The following is a 17276-nucleotide window of genomic DNA, read 5'->3' on the forward strand; positions in this document are numbered from 1 at the left end:
ATTGCGAGTAATAATAAGATCCTCATGGTAGTAGTGAATCCTTTTCGCATGCGATTGAATTTCTACATAGAGCTATTAAACAACCTTAAAGGGTGTAAGAATAATGTAGCTCTTAATGCTCGCAGGTCGCACCATTTATTTACCAGTATGAATTACGTGGGTTTTTTTCATATAGCACTGGTTTGGGTCTAGCCCATCATGTGCGAAGTGAGAGATGTTGGATGTTTGGGTCGCGGGTCGCACATATGGACTGACCCGACCTGTTTTAAAAGGAGATATGATTAAGGGAAGTTACCTAGGGAAAGTTTAACTCCTAAAGTAAAACTATCGCACGTTGAGAAGTAAGGGGGAGCGTGTGGATCAACGTGGGTCAATTTCACAGTAGTTTTTTCTCTGACAAGTTCCCTTCTCTATATAATCAACGCTCCCCTTCTTCATAAAGATATACTTTGAGAAATCCTCCCTACAAAGATAGAAACACACTAAAAGCAAGAAAAGAAGGTATTTAGTTCGTGAATAAGAATTTCGTTTCCAAGAGAGACGAAATCAGATTCGGGCAATCGATTGGAATAGATTCTACAAAAATCTTCCGCTGTTGTTAACAGGTACACAAATTCGATGTCCCTGTTACTCGATTTTAATTTATAGGGGTGGTTATTGAAAGAGCCAATATTTACAAAGTTATTGAAAATAGCCACTATTTAAGGCGAAGATAAAATCTGGACAAAAGTAGTACCCTAGCCGAAACACGAAAACATCCAGCATAATATGTTGGATTATGGAACTCGTGTGTATAAGCTTCCAGCATATTATGTTAGAACTCCAACACATTATGTTGGAATCTCATATGTAAAACAATCGAGCTCAGGCATATAATGCTGGAATTTTTCCAAATTTTCATGGGTGTTTTGTTCAGATTTTATTTTACACATGAAAAAGTAGCTAAATTTTAATTACTTTTGAAACTATAGCTAATTTTAAGTACCAGTTACAAATCTGGCTATTTCTAAAAAAATCCCCATAAAATAGTGATCGCTCGTGCTACCTAGTTAGAACTCTCTGAAAATGTTCATAAAGGTAAACCATCATTTCCGTGATAAATTTGTAGCTATGTGACAGATCATCGTGTTCGGTACAAATTCCATTCACATTGATGAATGTCGTAAAATCGTCAAAATCCGTTACAAATTTTTGACGTACTTGTCCATCATAAATATTTCGTCCAAAATTTGTGTTTTCTTATAGTGTGTGTTCTAACAGAATAATAACTAGGGGAGTCATAAGCTTTATACGGTTTCGATTTTAATTTGGCAGATGTCAATAGATAACTATGGGATCTTTGTTTTCTCATTTTACATAATTATTGTTGATTTTAATTTAAAAGTCTTGACGTATTTGACCATTTTATGACTCTGTGTATACATTTTATTATGATCAATATCTTAGATTTAACATTAAAAGGAAAAGTTACACGCTTGCTTTGGTCAGATTCTAGAAAAATACCATTTCTTTTATTGATTCATAATTTCCAAATTACCCATCATATAAATGGGCAAAACCCATTGAGGAAATTAAAACCTTTTCCAAATCTAAATGGGTTTCCCCGTGGCAGGAAATATTACCAATTTGTAAAACTATTTCCATATCGAAATAGGTTTCCAGAGAAATGTCTATCTCTCGTAGGTTGTTCTTGATTAAGTCGCTAATTTTCTGCCATTGGGCTTGTTGTTTTCAACAACTCAAGCACCCGACTTTATTCTCTTTGTTTCTTACTTTTTTCATACAACCGTTCATATGCATGGATTTAGAAGCACTGTTTCTAAACCATTTTGCCAATAGAGAAGAAGTCAGATATATTTAAGTTGATTAAGCACCCTACAAAGTTTAAGAAGCACAAAAATGAAATACTGATGATGTTGCTGGATCCGGGAAAACCAGGGTCGTTGAAGGAATCGACAGTGTTGGTGATGAAGAAATCGACAGTACATTATATTATATAGAAGAAGAAGAAGAAGAAGAAGAAGAATAAACAGCGATGAAGTAATCGACAATGTTAGTGGAGTAGACGATGAAGAAATCAACGGTAGTGGTGGTGGTGGTGCTGAGTTCTCTGTTGATGGTCTCCACCAGATGGAGAAGAGTTGTTCTAGGTTTCAATAAGCTGATCAAGAAACACGCCATATTATTGAGCGATAAAGGAACTACAACGTCAGTAAGACAAAATCCAGTGTATCGAGTACATACATTAACGACAAGGTTCAACACAAGCATGTCGATAGTGATAAAGAAAAGACTATAGAACGGGAAAGTGACGATACAGAAAGCAAGAACATGAGTTAGTTATGTCGGCAATCAAGAAATCTCCTGGAGGTTTAAGTAAGATGAACGAGGATATCAACAGTAAAGACCAATGCAAAAAGCAACACGAAGCTCTACAGTAGCAAGACCAACGCAAAAACCAACACAAAGCATCATAGATACGAATAGTTCGAGAATGAAGTTTGAATCAAGTAAAAGTAAATTTGAGGAAAGGGTTGAAGAGAAGGACCGTAATGGTAGACTTTCATGATATGCCTAAGCCTGCCAAAGATCCTTGAGCTCCCAAACGCTGCTGGAAAAGAAGAGGAGATTTTGACCTTTTGGGAATCTTATTTCTTCCGTTTTCTCTTTAAATAAATTGTAGACAATATTATAATTCACTTGACTATTTTACAGTTAGTCCTAGGTATAATGCCCTTTGTATATGTGAATCATTGAAATACTAGTCACAATTTCAAAAATAGTGCTGTTCAAATGCTTGAAGGATCTAGTATTCATTACCTGCTCAGATTATTCAGTTACTAATTAAGGCCAGGATTTCGTTACTGCTTCTACTGCTACTACTATTACTTTACAGACCTCTTTGTTTGGGTTAATGCTTTAAATATAGTATTATTTTTATCTATTAATCATGGTTCTTAGTGGACAATTCAGAATTATTTATTGTGGTTTATCATCTAACTCTTAGTTTTGTCCTGCTTTCACTTACACTGGTGCGTGTAATGAGGATGGGATTTGAATCTGCTAACCTATATAAATTCAAAAGTTCTAGCCTTAAATAGAACAGCTGGGCATACTTCCATAGCACAATATGTGCAAACTTATTTTAGACATACAACACTGAAAAATTCAGGAATTCGTAAAAGCTCTATCCACAAAAGGTAATTAATTAGCTATTAAAATTACGATGAAATATTGACATGCGGGTGAAGATATTAATTTGATGGCATGTCCCAAGGTTAAGTTCAGCATCACATTAGAATTGAAGAACATTATATGTCAAGTGTCCCCAGGAGAAATAAAACTAAATTGATTTTCTTACTTGATAGGCCGACTAATGTCCTGGAGTTCATCATGTGTTAAATACTTAAATTCAATATGGAAGGATCCAAAGAATAAACTGATGGCACTAAAAATTGTAGTAATTTTTCACCAATTTTGCAGCATTGTCCAAGTAGCAATTCCAAAATGAACTTAAGTTGAAGCAAATGAATGAAATAAGGTTTATTGTCTGTGCTGCTGTTTGTTGTAGGAAAATCAAGAAGAAGAAAAAAATTCATAGGTTTGTTCATACTACATCTAATAAAGGTGAATCCTTGTTTAAACCTCTTGTAAAGAGTGTGTTCCATTGAGAAATTATTATTACCTACCCTTCTAGTATATAAAAGACTTTTGGAAGACACAAAGTTGCAGTTGGAGAGGAATTTAAACCCCGTCTTACTTTATTGGGAAATTATATTAAACACGTCTTTTTCTTTATAAGGTAAATTGTATTAATCAAAAGGGGGAGAACTCCCGTATACAAGAAGTATACCAAAAAGTAGAGAATTTACATCAGAACATGATTCTCTACAAAAGACGTCAAATCTTCTATACAAATAGGGGCTATATGAGTGCACCAAAAAACGATCAAAGATAAAAAACTATTCTTAAGATGTGAAAAAGGAGACTCAATCCCCTCAAAAGCTCTCCTATTTCTTTCCCCCCAAACTATCCACATGAGAGCTAACGGGGCGAACTTCCACGCCTTTTGCTTTCTTCTTCTATGGAAACCGGCCCAGCTATATAGCATTTCCTTTACAGTGCTTGGCATCACCTATTGAACATCAAAAAGGTTCAGGATCGCCCTCCACAAAGCCGAGGACATAGGGCAATGCAACAAAAGATGATCAACTTCTCCCCCTGAGCTTTTACACATATAGCACCAACTAACAAGTCTAATTCCCCTCTTTCGCAGATTCTCAGCAGTCAAAATCACTCCCCTCGCCGCTAGCCATGCAAAAAAGCACACCTTCGTGGGCGCCTTAGGAATCCAGATCGAGGAATATGGAAAAGAGGCCTCCTCTCTCACCAACATACTCTGGTAAAAGGACTTTACGATGAACAGACCATCGCCACGCAAACCCCATCTCCAAGAATCACAAGATGGCTGAGGCCTGTCTTGCCCATATAGCAGTGTCAATAATCTTGGAGCTCCGCAATCTCTCAATCTTGCATGTTCCTTCTAAATGAGAGGTCCCATGCTGCCCCCCCCCTACATGCACCTTACGAATCTGTTGGACCATCAATTCCTTCTGGTTTGAAACTCTGAAGACGTGGGGAAGGAGACCCTCAGAGTATCCTCTCCACACCACCTATGATTCCAAAAGCTGATTCTCCTTCCATCCCCGCCCTGTGAGAGATGTTGCTACTGAAGAATTCCCAATTCTTTATGATACTCCTCCACATGCCACACCCGAAAGGTGTTGTGATTGCCTTGGTCCTCCAACCCCCTCCCGTGGAATCGTACTTTTCTACTATGACCTCCCTCCATAGAGCATGCTCTTCTACCCCGAATCTCCACAACCATTTCCCCAACAAAACTCTGTTGAATACCCTAAGATCTTTTACTCCAAGTCCACCCCACTTCTTTGGGGAAGTGATTGTCTGCCAATTCACTAGATGATACTTTCTAGTTCCATCCGCTGCATCCCAAAGAAAATTCCTTTGAAGCCGCTCCAGTTTTTCTGTGATGCTCACAGGAGCTTGCAACAGGGACAAGTAATAGGTGGGCATACTCGATAAAGTGTTTTTAATGAGCACTTCCTTTCCGCCTTTTGACAAGTACCGTTTCTGCCAGCCTGCTAATCTTTTTTCAACTCTTTCAATCACTGAATTCCAAACCGTAGTATCCTTATATGAAGCGCCCAATGGGAGACCCAGGTAACTAGTGGGAAGGGAGCCCACCTTACATCTGAGAACATAAGACAAAGCATCGATGTTAGCAACCTCACCCACCGGGAAAATCTCACACTTGCCGAGGTTGATTTTGAGACCTGATACTATCTGAAACCACTGCAGGACCTGCTTCAGGTAAGTCAACTGATCCATATCGGCATCACAGAAAACCAGGGTGTCATCCGCAAAAAGAAAATGAGAGACTCTTTGGGCACTGGGCACCCCGATCGGAGCTGAGAATCCTCTCAAGAAGCCTCCGCCCGCCGCTCGATCCATCATTTTACTCAAAGCATCCATCACTAGAATGAATAGTATGGGAGATAGGGGGCCTCCTTGCTTGAGACCCCTGGAGCTGCTAAAGAAACCACACGGGCTACCATTAACCAAGACAGAGAATCTGACTGAAGAAATGCAGAACTTGATCCATCCCCTCCATCTTGCCCCAAATCCCATCCGCATCATAATGAAATCTAGGAACTCCCAATTGACATGATCGAAAGCCTTCTCAAGGTCCAACTTGCATAGTAAGTCGGGATCGCTATTTTTCCTTCTGGAGTCTACAAGTTCATTTGCCACCAAAGCGGCATCCAGGATCTGTCTACCTTCCACAAACGCGTTCTGGGAGGACGAAACAGACACGTCAAGAATTTTCTTGAGTCTATTGGAAAGCACTTTAGAAATAATCTTGTAAATGCTCCCCACAAGACTAATAGGCCTATAGTCACTGATAGAAGATGCATCTTCTTTCTTAGGCACAATAGTAATAAAAGAAGCATTGATACTTCTCTCGAAAACACCATTCACATGGAAGTATTCAATGGCTCCATCAACTCCCCCTTGATGGTGTCCCAACAGAGCTGGAAGAAGGCCAAGGAGAAACCATCAGGGCCGGGGCCTTATCACTAGCACAACTCGACACAGCTTCGTACACCTCCTCCTCCTCAAAAGCCCTTTCTAGCCACTCACTGTCTCCCTCCCCTATGTGGTTGAACTTTATTCCCCCCAAAGTCGGCCTCCAACTAACTTTCTCTTTGTATAAGTTCTCATAAAACCTCACTATCGCCCCTTTTACCTCCTCCTCCCCCTCAATCCTCACCCCATCTACAGCTAAGGACTCTATGAAGTTTCTTCTTCGATTTGCAACCGCCATCCTGTGGAAAAATTTGGCATTCGAATCCCCTTCCTTCAACCATAGCGCCCTCGATTTTTGCCGCCAACTAGTCTCCTGAGCTATTGCTAACTCGACTATTTCCCTCTTAACCTCCCCCAATCTCTCTTTCTCAGATTCATCTAACTCCCTCGCCCCTTCCCCTCTCTCTAGATCCCCTAATTCATGCATAAGCTCCCTCATTTTAACATCTACCCTCCCAAAAACCTCCTTATTCCGCCTAATAATATCTCCCTTGAGCAATTTAAGTTTCTTCGAAAGACGAAATGAAGGTGTCCCTGATACCCCTTAGTTTGTCCACCATTCTTTCACCTTGTCACCAAATCTTGGCACCTTCAACCACATGTTCTCGAATCGGAAGGGAGCATGCACCCCCCTCCCTCTGCATCCATCTAGCAAGATAGGCAAATGATCCGAAGTCAGCCTAGGTAAAGGAATCTGCTTCGGCACCAGCTCATCCCAGGAAGACGATATTAAAAATCTATCAAGTCTAGACCTTGAGTTGGAATCCTCCGCTCTAGCCCAAGTAAACCTTTCCCCTGACAGAGGAAGATCAATGGGAAAGTGATCATTGATGAAGTCAGAAAACTCCTCTATGGCCCTCGAAATCATACTACACCCTAATCTCTCCTCCAAAAATTAATAGTGTAAGTCTCCCTCCAGAACCCATGGAATATCCCATTCCCCCATCATATTGATCAATTCCTCCCAGAAAAACACCTTGGACCCTTCTCCTACCGGTCCGTACACTCCCTCAAATCCCCACTCTACCCCACTCACTCTATCTTTGACAAGAGCTGCTAAAGAAAAAACTCCCTTCTTAATCTCCTTTACCTCCACGCTTCTACCTGGCACTTCCCACTGCTGGAACCCAGTCATATTTTACCCAACTACCTCCCCAGACACTCCTCACAATCACATCCGACAAAACTTCCATTTTTGTCTCCCGAAAGCAAACTAGGTTAGCACCTCACTCTCTAACTCCCACTTTGATGATGACCCTTTTGTTTGGGTCATTCATCCCCCTCACATTCCATGAAAGCATCTTAACTTCCATAAGAAACAATATCCTCCTTCTCCCCACCCCCTCTAACCGAGCTCCCTTCCTCCCTGTCACACACCCGGCCCCTTCTCTAGTACACCACTACATCCCCTAAATTATTTTGCTTAACACCTTGACCCAACTTCCTCCATGCACCATCATAACAAGATTGTTGCTCAATCTCCCTCAACAGTTCTAACACCCTATCTTCCTTCCCTTCAAAAGAAACACCAAAAAACTTCCCAAAGTTTAATCGTTTATCCTCCATCCAGAAAGATATATCCCCTCCTCCAATCCGTGACGAAATTGGACAGGTGTCTTCTATATGAACCCTTTCCTTGACCCTACCGGAGGAATACAAGACCATAGCATTGCTAGCAATAGGAACTTTAGGTGTCGAAAGGATCTCACCATTTCCTTGAGGGGTATCAATCTCTGAAATTAGCACCCCCTGCTACATGAATGACCAAGAACACCAGTAGGGTAGCAAGAAGGAGGAGAGCATGGAGCCCTTGGCGGCATCTTAACTGGAGATACTGGTCCGGCACTAACATCAGATGGGGCATGCTTAACGATTTTCCCAGAAGAAGAAGAAGCTTGAAGTGTAGCCTCAACACAACTAAGTCCAGGAGCAGATGAGGGGGCGATGGAGCTAGGTCCATCAGAGGCGGGAGGTCGTGGAATAACAGCACCATCTATAGCCGGTGCCACCCCTGAAGCAACGGCCATCGAAGAAGGGCAAAGGTCACTAGAGCTCGGTGCAGAAATGCCACTGTGTGTAGCACCATTGGCAGAAGAAGGAAGAATGATTGTTCCCATATGCTTAGGAGCCTTAACAGACGCAACTTGAAATAATCTGGGCCCGGATCAATTCTAATAGAATTGGGAAAAGTTGTTGGGCCCATATGAGGAGGCCCAGGCTTATACTTGCTGAAAACTTGCTTGGCCCTAGGATAATTAGAAGATGACCGGTCCATTCTACCTTTCCAGCCCGCATCACTAACCCATTCACGTCTTTCCCTCCTGTTGAAATTGTGTCTTCTTCTCCCAAATTCAAACCTCTCGTCTCTTCTCGATCTAACATTTAATTCTAGCTTAGACCATTGATCCGGTGAGCCCTCCCCTCCCCTCAGAGGCTGATTTCCCCTCCCCTCCCTTCTATTTGACCTTCCCTTTTCTTCTGCCACTATCACATGCATAAAGATAGGGCGAAATTTAGGGCTCAACCACACCCTATAACTCAAGTAGCCATCTTCCACCACAGTGGAGACAGGGATTTTGCCCCCTTTCCTCACCACAATCCTCACTCACGATACATCATGTAGGCTACAAGTGACATCAATAAAGCCCCCACAGATTTCCCCAATCTTCTTGAAGAGGTCAAGGCACCAAAGATGCACCAGGAGACCCACCATGTTGACCACCAATGTTTCGTCGGTGAAACGATGGTTGAGACACCCATCGTGCTCCACCCATCTGTTTAGATGTAAAAAGTTCCCATCAAACCATCTGTTTCCTCTAACAAGAATTTCTGAAGCTTGAGACTCGTCGAGAAATCAAAAGAGATATTGTGTATCCCCAAGTTGCATTATTTTCAGCCCGTCATTGACGTTCCATGCATCTGCTGCCCAATTCCTAACAGCCTCTGGAGAACCAACCCATTTGGAGAAAGATCCAATCAAACAAGATTTCAAGAAACTCTTGCGCCTGAGAGTGTGCTCCTCGGACAGCGAGAAGTGTGGCTCCTGCCCTACGTCAAGCTTTCGATGACATCTTCCCTCAAGATCTAGGGTTGGCCAAGAGGCAGCTTTGATAAAAGACATTTTTTCCAGTTTTCTAGATTCTAGAGAGAAGTAGGAGTTTCTCTCTGTAGAGCCCATCATTTCTAAAAGGCTGAATGAAGAACAAAATTTGAAATCTGGTCGGAAAAACCTCCCCCCGTCGACGGAAAATAGTGAAAGTTGTCGGATTTTGGAGAAAGATAGATAGGTAGACTCGGAATAGCCTCTCCAGACGAGATCTGGCCGGAAATTGCCTCACGCGCTGGCGCGTGGCAAAAAGATCACCGGAAGTGGGTCGCGCGTGAGGGCGCGTGGGAGGCTGTCCGTCGGAGATTTTCCTGGGTTTTGGTCGCAATGGGGGTGGCTATCTGTGGGTGGTGATAGAATTCTAGGATTCATGGTACAGAGATGCCTCGGGAGTAGTGCCTGAGAGCATCTTAGGGTTTCTGTTTTTATAATCTTCTTTAAACACGTCCTATTTTCAATAATATAAAAAGGATAGGTTACTCAAACAAAGAAATAAAAGTATATCCCAAATATTAAACAAGAGAAACTAATAACCAGAAGAAAAGGTTAAACGTTTGATGATAATATAGAAGCAATCACTAAGCAAGGTTCCTTCAGTTGTTGGAATTAAGACTATTGTTAATTAGATAACAGTTATGACCTAATAATATCTTAGTTCAAATTGTGAAAAGATATGCATCAGGCCAGATTAATTTAATTGATTATGTGTATGAACAAGTGAGGCTTGATATTCACCTGTGATGGATAGAGTTCTTTATAAGTGGAGACGACCAACCCCTTTCTCTAATTATCCAAAAAAGCAAAATATCCCTAATTTTTGAAGAGAAATCCAATTTCCATTGTTAGACATAATTCTTTTGCTTCAAATTGGCATTGCAGATTAATGGTGTTTCTGCAAACTAGTATTGACGAGGCAGATTCGCCCGATAGATGTAGTCATAGAGTTCTCAGATATCAGACTCAAGGGACCCAAAGGAAAAAGGAATAGACAAAAGATCCAAATCCCTCTCTAAGGTATTAAGAACTTGCAACTACTACTAAGAATTATATGATCAGGATAGAGTTAATTCAACACAACATAGAAACTAAAGTTGTTCACTTCTTTTTGTTTGTCACCATCTTGCTTTATAGAGGGTATTGCTATTTGCTCCTGTTGTTGTAGCTGCACTGAGAAATAAATACCAAAAGGAAGCTGATGGTTGGCATGAAATAATTCTAGCATCTGATTGCACGAGAAACCAGTTTAACATACAAAAATTAATTATTTTAGCTGGTACTTACAAGGATAGAACTATTAAGATTTAGACAATGGTTGGTATGGACGTCGATGATCAGGAACCCCTTCTTCAGACCGTCTGTCTTCGAACCATTTCAGAACTCTTTTGCGAGGCAGATTTGTCACATGCACAATGCTGCTAATCATGGCATTCTGCATCTCCACAGCGGAGAGAGTATAAGGATAACAATGTTCTCTCTTTCATCCTTAGATATAGCACTTAGCAATTGCATGCAACAACATCACCAAGCAAACCACATATCCATTTTCAACCGTACAGTTCGGAGAAACCAGTATGAGGAGTCACGGGTCGCGTAAAAGATGCAATGTTGGACTGATTTAGCAGTGCTTACTAGCTCAGATCGGATTTTCTGAATAAATCATCAGTATCCAGCTTATATCAAGAAATCATACCGCACAAAGTTGAAGAGAAAAAGTACCACGTATGCCTCAGCCCCAAACAAGTTGAGATTTCTTTTTTTTTTTTTTAATTCAATTATGTGATCCAAGTATTTTAAGTTCTAAGTGATCCCTAATGATAGGGGAACTAGCAGGCATTTAAACTATTAATAGAAGGGCACAAAGGTATTGAGTTGGTTGAACAAGAGCTGCCGATTGCAATGGGTTGCCATTCTACGGAGTCATTTCTCAGATTTATCGACCCAGTGCTAAAGTTATTACTATGTCAAATCTCTTGGGGTTTAGTTTACAGCTTGTAGCAACCACTCATTTCACCTTAAAGTTATTGGCAATTTCTAATCAAATGCCAACCCCAAGGATAGTAGATGTAGAGCAAAACAGATAACCTGAAATAGGTCTGTCTAAATTTTCTCATCACATCCATCCTCATCCCGAACAAATAAGGAAAGAAAAGAAAAAAAGATAAACATGAAAACAACAAACAAGATATATTGGGAACACAGATAGGGAGGACAGATGTGTTGAGATTTGGACAACGAGAGCAAGAAAGCAGATTGAATATCCTAGATTAAACTTGACCCCCAAACTCCAATGTCACAAGAGCCACCACTCAACATTGTTGGCCTCAATAACGAACATTTTACATCCCAGACTATTTGATATGTCAGCAGGATCTTTTTCCCGTTTCCCACACCCAAGCCCCATTGTTCAGATGCAGAGTTAAGCAACAATATGCAGAAGCTTTCTATTCAGATATGAAATTTTACCAACATAGACTTAAAAGCATAAAAAACAATAGAGAAGTAATGGGACTCACAGTGGGCCGCTTTGATCGTCTATAAACTTGTTCAAGGGTTTCTAGTTGGACTTTCTTTATCCTCTTTTGAGCAGACCAACTACTTTGCATCACGTGGACTGGTGTTTCCACCTTAGCCTCAAGCCTTGCAACATCACTTATCTCTATGGGAACAGTCTCCTGGGGTTTGCTTTCAGGCTCTATCATTCTGGGGACAGGTTCATCGGGTAAGGCATCACTCAGCAACAAAAGGTTTGGCGGAGGATTGCGAAGTAATTCAAGAACAATGGCTCTATCAAGGCATAGTTCAGCAGCAAGATTTTTTATCTGGAAGGAAAAAGTGAATTAGAAGTTATAGAGTTAGCAGCACTAGACATATTCTCTTTCAATAGGTAGCAGAGGTTAAAAGAAACATTTCCACATTTTTCTGCGCTTCCAATTCTGCTACAGGTTCCAAAACTTCCAGTCTATACTTATCAATGATATGCTTCATTTGCAAATTAGTATAGTTTTAGCTAATTAACGTCAAGAATATGGTGCAAGCTAAAAGTAGATGTCCAGTTAAATGCTACATAAACAATGGAATCTGAAGAATGGAAGTACACAGGAACAAATGAGATTAACAAGGTAAATTTTGCCCAAGCATTTGAAAACTTTAGACACGTGGATAGATAGCACCAATGTTCTTTGCGTCATGCTTAAAGCTGGAAGACGCAAAGAGCCGAGTGAACCAAAGTGGCCTTAAGGCTCACGAATAATGAGTAGCTGTAACGCCATTGTGGCATCAGATTTGAGAAGACTAGCATTAAGATGACAACTTACATTTGTCTTACGCCGTCCCTTTCTCAAGGCATATCCCAGTTTCTTAAGTTGCCAATTTTTCAATTTCACTGGCAATTCTTCATCTTTATCATCCTCATTATCATCATTTGCTACTACTTCTTCATCTTCATCCTCACTCTCAATTTTCTCATTGGCAATTGAGGCAATTTCTCCTAGTAGTTCATCATCCTTCAGTGCCTCCTCCAATTCACGTTCCAGCTTCGCGAGGTCCTCCTCACTTATATCATCATCGTTCAAAGATAGGTCATCATTTTTCAGATCTTCTTCCAGCAGCTGAAAGAGTGCCTCAAAAGCATCTTCATCTATATCACCATTTTCCTCAGTGTCTATTGTAGGTGGACTCTGACATAGGAAGCAAACAACAAAACCTCAGGTTCAGTAAACAATTAAAAGGTGTGTAATACAAACATCCAGGTGTAAAGAAGAGGTTGTTAATTATATCAAAGTTCATGAGCAAGTCTTCACCAAAAAAGAAAACACAGATATGTTTCTACTGAACTCCTAGTGAAGGCAAATAGTTTGAATATTCAAGTGAAAGATCTCAAAATATCAAACCACGTTAAACATTAAGCTTGTACATAGTAATTAAAACCAGAGACAAATCACATTCCACATCCCAGAAAAGATAAGATAAGAATAGGATTGCTATCAAAACGGGTGAAGAGACAGGGTATCATGATGGATATTTACATGTCCAATAAGAAGTTCAAGGGACAGGGTTCTTTTTTATGGTTATTCACATGCACCAGGAAAAAATAGCTGCATAAAATCTAAACTTGGAGTAGTGGCCTACAAAAATGCACCTCGTCAACCGTAAAAGCTACAGAGTTAGTGTTACACGTATTGATCAGCAGAACGCTACTCTATCTGTCTATCATTTACAATCACACGGAAAAACATGTCCTGCTATTGACTCCTTATACTAAAAGCAGCAGGCAAGTAGATCAAGTACGTCGAAACAGTTAAGCATGATTACAGAAAGGCATCCAGTGGACAAGTAATTTGAGTGGTGCAACAATTGCCATTAAAATATAAGGTGCAATTTTGTTAAGATGTTAAACAAAAATCATAACAATGTATGATGCTTTCCCATTGCTCTCTTCAACTACATCAATATGGCACATGAAGCCTTATGCTATTGACTTGGAACTTTTTTAATTCCTTTAACAATCATATAAAATCAAAATTGTTTGTGCCTAGCCCCCCCCCCCCACTCCCACCCCCCGGGAGGAGGGGGACCATAAATCATAGGGGCAGAGGTAGCACATAAGCTACGGGTTCGGCAGAACACAATAGCTTTTCGCGCGAACCCTCTGTATATGTTAAAAGATCTACTAAAAATGTGCAAATATTAAATTTCGAACCGAGTAACTCAAATAGCTAGTGGATTTAGTGGCATTTCGAACCCATAAACTTTAAATCCTCACTCCGCCTTTGATCATGTTTGCGAAGCATAAGTATTTACTCATACAAGCACCTTAAAGTCTACAATTATTCAACAGATGAAAGTAAAAGGTAAATTCATAAACAGCAACCTATATCAGTAAAAACAAGAAAATTGCTCAATAGTTACAGGAGTAACATTCATATGCGAATCAAAGTTGTAGAAACAAATAAGCAGCTAACATTTTCTCAACAAAGACCCAATTTTTAATTTGCAAAACTCGAGAAACTGTATAGAAGATAAAATTGGCTATTTACAAAGTATAGTACATAGTATATACCTTTTTCTTTTTCTTGGAAGAAGTGATAGCAGAATTGGCGCTGTTGCTTCGACGGCGGGAGAAAGTGAGAACGGAGGAAGAGGGACGAGAGGACGAAGAGTGAAGTGGCAAAACAACGTTTGTTCTGCTTCTGGGCTGACCCGCAAGAAGATGAAGATCGTTGGTTGAACAGCGGAGTGTAATGGAAATGCGAAGAGTCGTGGAAGCAGAGGCCATTCTCCACTTTCTGAATAGCTTCGAGGCTTATCTGTATTCTGTTTGAAGGGTTTAAGAAGGGGGTAATTGGCGATAATATTATTTGGAAGGGGCCCTTTTTCGCTTTTCTCTTTTTATGTCATTATTATTATTATTATTATTATTATTATTATTATTATTATTATTGTTGTTGTTGTCGTCGTCTTGTTGTTTAATCCAAAAATTAGTTTTCGAATAAATAATTTATTGTATTTGTTGGAAGGATTGAGTTAGCTTTGAAATACTTGTAGAGAAAAATAAAATTGGAATAAATGAATCTCACGTAGTTGTCATTCACTATATACATAGTTATATACGTACATCTGATGACTAACCATAATACCTAGCCATAATTAACCTTTAACTACTAATTCTAGTTAACTAAACCTCACTTACAACTTACTATGTACCATTCTACAATTCACAATACAAGATACAAGTAAAGTCTGCTATTAACACTTTCTACACTCCCGCTCAAGTTGGGTGATGAAGATGATCCCCAACTTGCATAACATTTCACAGTCTAATTGTTTTCCCAAAGCATTGGTTAGAATGTCTGCTACACGCTCCTTGCCTGGCACATGCTCTGTTCTGATTAGTCTTTAATGTAGCCTTTTTCTACTCCTTGCCTGGCACATGCTTTGTTCTGATCAGTCTTTGATGTAGCCTTTTTCTACTGAAATCGATGGCAATCTCTATATGCTTTTACGCTCATGATACATGTTACCTTGCCAGATGGTGTACTACTCATTAATAATCCATTCAGGTTTATCCTCGATGTATCTTACCGCTCGCAGTGCTGCTTCATAATGGGACTCCTTTGGGGCATGGATAAATTGATTTAGGTGTTGAATAGCAAATGAGATATCTGGTCTTGTAGTGACCAAGTAAAGTGGTCTTCCTATCAGCCTCTGATATACTCCTATGTATTCTAATTCCTTGTCCCTAGAGATATCAAATTTTTGATCATACTCTTGACTTGTTAGCTTTTGACTTTGTTCCAAAGGTGTTGTAACTGGTTCTGGTTTAGCTCCCCCCTAGACCACATTCTCAAATTAGTTCCAATACATATTTCCTTTAGTTCATAGTATACTTCTATCAGATCTGGCGAATTCAATTCCAAGGAAAAATCTCAATTCTCCTAGATCCTTCATTTTAAAGTTGTGATTCAAAATGCCTTTGGCCTCTCGAATCAGTGTGACATTGCTGCCTGCGATTAACAAGACATGAACATACACCAAAATTACAACAATGTCCCCCTTGTGCCTTTTAGTGAACATATAGCAGTCAAGCTTGCTTTGGACATAGCCATAATTGGTCAAGGTTAGCTTCAAATTCCACTGTCTAATTGCTTGTTTTAACTCATACAGTAGCCAAGAAGTGCCTTGAGTCATAGTATAGATTTCACGATGCAATTGATACATTCGTCTGAGATTCCATTTATCGAAACGCTCTTTCAAGTCCATCCACATTGTGCATTAGAAGAGTACATAAGGCTATTTGCAAGCTCTCTTGATATGAATTGGTAATCCATGAAAAAAACAAAAGCATTACATATATCCCACTTATGTATCAAATCATCCTTATACATCGATAAACCCTAACTTGTTTTTAGACAGTAATGCAACTCTCATTGAATTACAACATGTAGTATAGTTTTCAATTCTAGTTAGATGTTGAGGAATTAAGATGCTAACTAGTGAATCCGATGGGAGTAAATACAATGGATTTCTAGGATGAATGTCACTGAATTTCTCAATCAAGCCGACAATAATACGCCATTCGGTTGTTGAAGCATTTGGCATGATGAACCGATAGGAGAAATTGAAGATTTGACAACAGCGAAAAAATTTAGGGTTTCTGGACCTCGATTACTCCGGAATTTTTTTGGAAAATGCACAATTTTCGATGAAATCCACCTCACTACGCACTACAATTGCTCGAACTCGTGGTGTTTCAGCTCAAAGGACTATTGATCGATAGCTCTAATACCATGTTGGGAGGATTGAGTGAATGTGAGATACACCCAGCCGAGAGAGGTGATGCGGAGCAGTTGTAGAGAGAGAAATAAAATTGGAAGAAATGAATCTTACTTAGCTGTCCGTATTTTACCGCCACTAGCAAATTGATTAATCCAAAGTGCATATACTGAAATGAAGAACAATAGCAATAAATAAAATGGAATTGAGGTCAAATAAGAGAAATCTTATTGATCGTCGGCCTTTGATGTGACTATGTTGAAATGGATTACAATCCTTGAAAAAGACAAAAGAGAAAGATATCTTGCAAAAGAATACGAAGAGTACACGATAAACAATCTCAAATGTTATATGTAATCAAATGTGTATGACAAATAAATAAAGTAGGATATTTATAGCCTAGATGAGACGAGGTTGTTCTAAGTTCCTAGCATGCATGCTTGGTATGCGGTTAGTAGTTTTTTTAAAGAAGTTTTAACTTTGTAAGTAAAAAATTATTTTTTCGCACTAAACTACAATATTTTTTCAAGTAAAATATAAGTCTAAATATAATTTCAAATTCTAAATACCCCTTTTCAGTTTAACTTCACATATTATTTTTTCATCAAAAATCATAATTTTTATGTCCAGTTGCCTACTTATTATCTCGCCAACATATATAATAGAGATCCTCTAAAAAATCTCTATTCTCGTTAGCTGGGCATCACCAGTAAAAGAAGGTTGCTACAAA

At 39.6% G+C, this 17276-nt stretch overlaps 1 protein-coding gene across 3 annotated transcripts; it reads right to left on the reverse strand.

Moving 5' to 3' along the window:
* Nucleotides 1–10207: 10207 nt before the first annotated feature.
* Nucleotides 10208–14598, reverse strand: LOC104219341 (protein OVEREXPRESSOR OF CATIONIC PEROXIDASE 3). 3 transcript variants are annotated; one of them, XM_009770011.2, is made up of 5 exons: nucleotides 14334–14595; nucleotides 12589–12951; nucleotides 11788–12093; nucleotides 10556–10703; nucleotides 10208–10436 (listed from the first exon to the last, which is right to left on the reverse strand). In XM_009770011.2, the coding sequence occupies exons 1-4, from the start codon at nucleotides 14547–14549 to the stop codon at nucleotides 10569–10571; spliced, it is 1020 nt and encodes a 339-aa protein (XP_009768313.1). In that variant the 5' UTR covers nucleotides 14550–14595; the 3' UTR covers nucleotides 10208–10436; nucleotides 10556–10568. The 3 variants fall into 3 exon arrangements, with proteins under 3 accessions (XP_009768313.1, XP_009768312.1, XP_009768314.1); XM_009770010.2 differs by having other exon boundaries at nucleotides 10208–10441; XM_009770012.2 differs by lacking the exons at nucleotides 10208–10436; nucleotides 10556–10703 and adding an exon at nucleotides 10710–10921 and having other exon boundaries at nucleotides 14334–14598.
* Between the last annotated feature and the right edge of the window lie 2678 nt (nucleotides 14599–17276).

This window comes from Nicotiana sylvestris, chromosome 8, assembly GCF_000393655.2.
Source record: "Nicotiana sylvestris chromosome 8, ASM39365v2, whole genome shotgun sequence".
Lineage (NCBI taxonomy): Eukaryota > Viridiplantae > Streptophyta > Magnoliopsida > Solanales > Solanaceae > Nicotiana > Nicotiana sylvestris.

What these genes read in the sequence shown, in the direction of transcription:
- LOC104219341 (XM_009770011.2), bottom strand. Translation starts at nt 14,549, where the DNA reads ATGGCCTCTGCTTCCACGACTCTTCGCATTTCCATTACACTCCGCTGT. An exon ending in AGGGACGGCGTAAGACAAAT is followed by an intron (nt 12,094 to 12,588) that starts GTAAGTTGTCAT and finishes TTTTCCTTCCAG; the next exon opens with ATAAAAAATCTTGCTGCTGA. An exon ending in GACGATCAAAGCGGCCCACT is followed by an intron (nt 10,704 to 11,787) that starts GTGAGTCCCATT and finishes GTGGAGATGCAG; the next exon opens with AATGCCATGATTAGCAGCAT.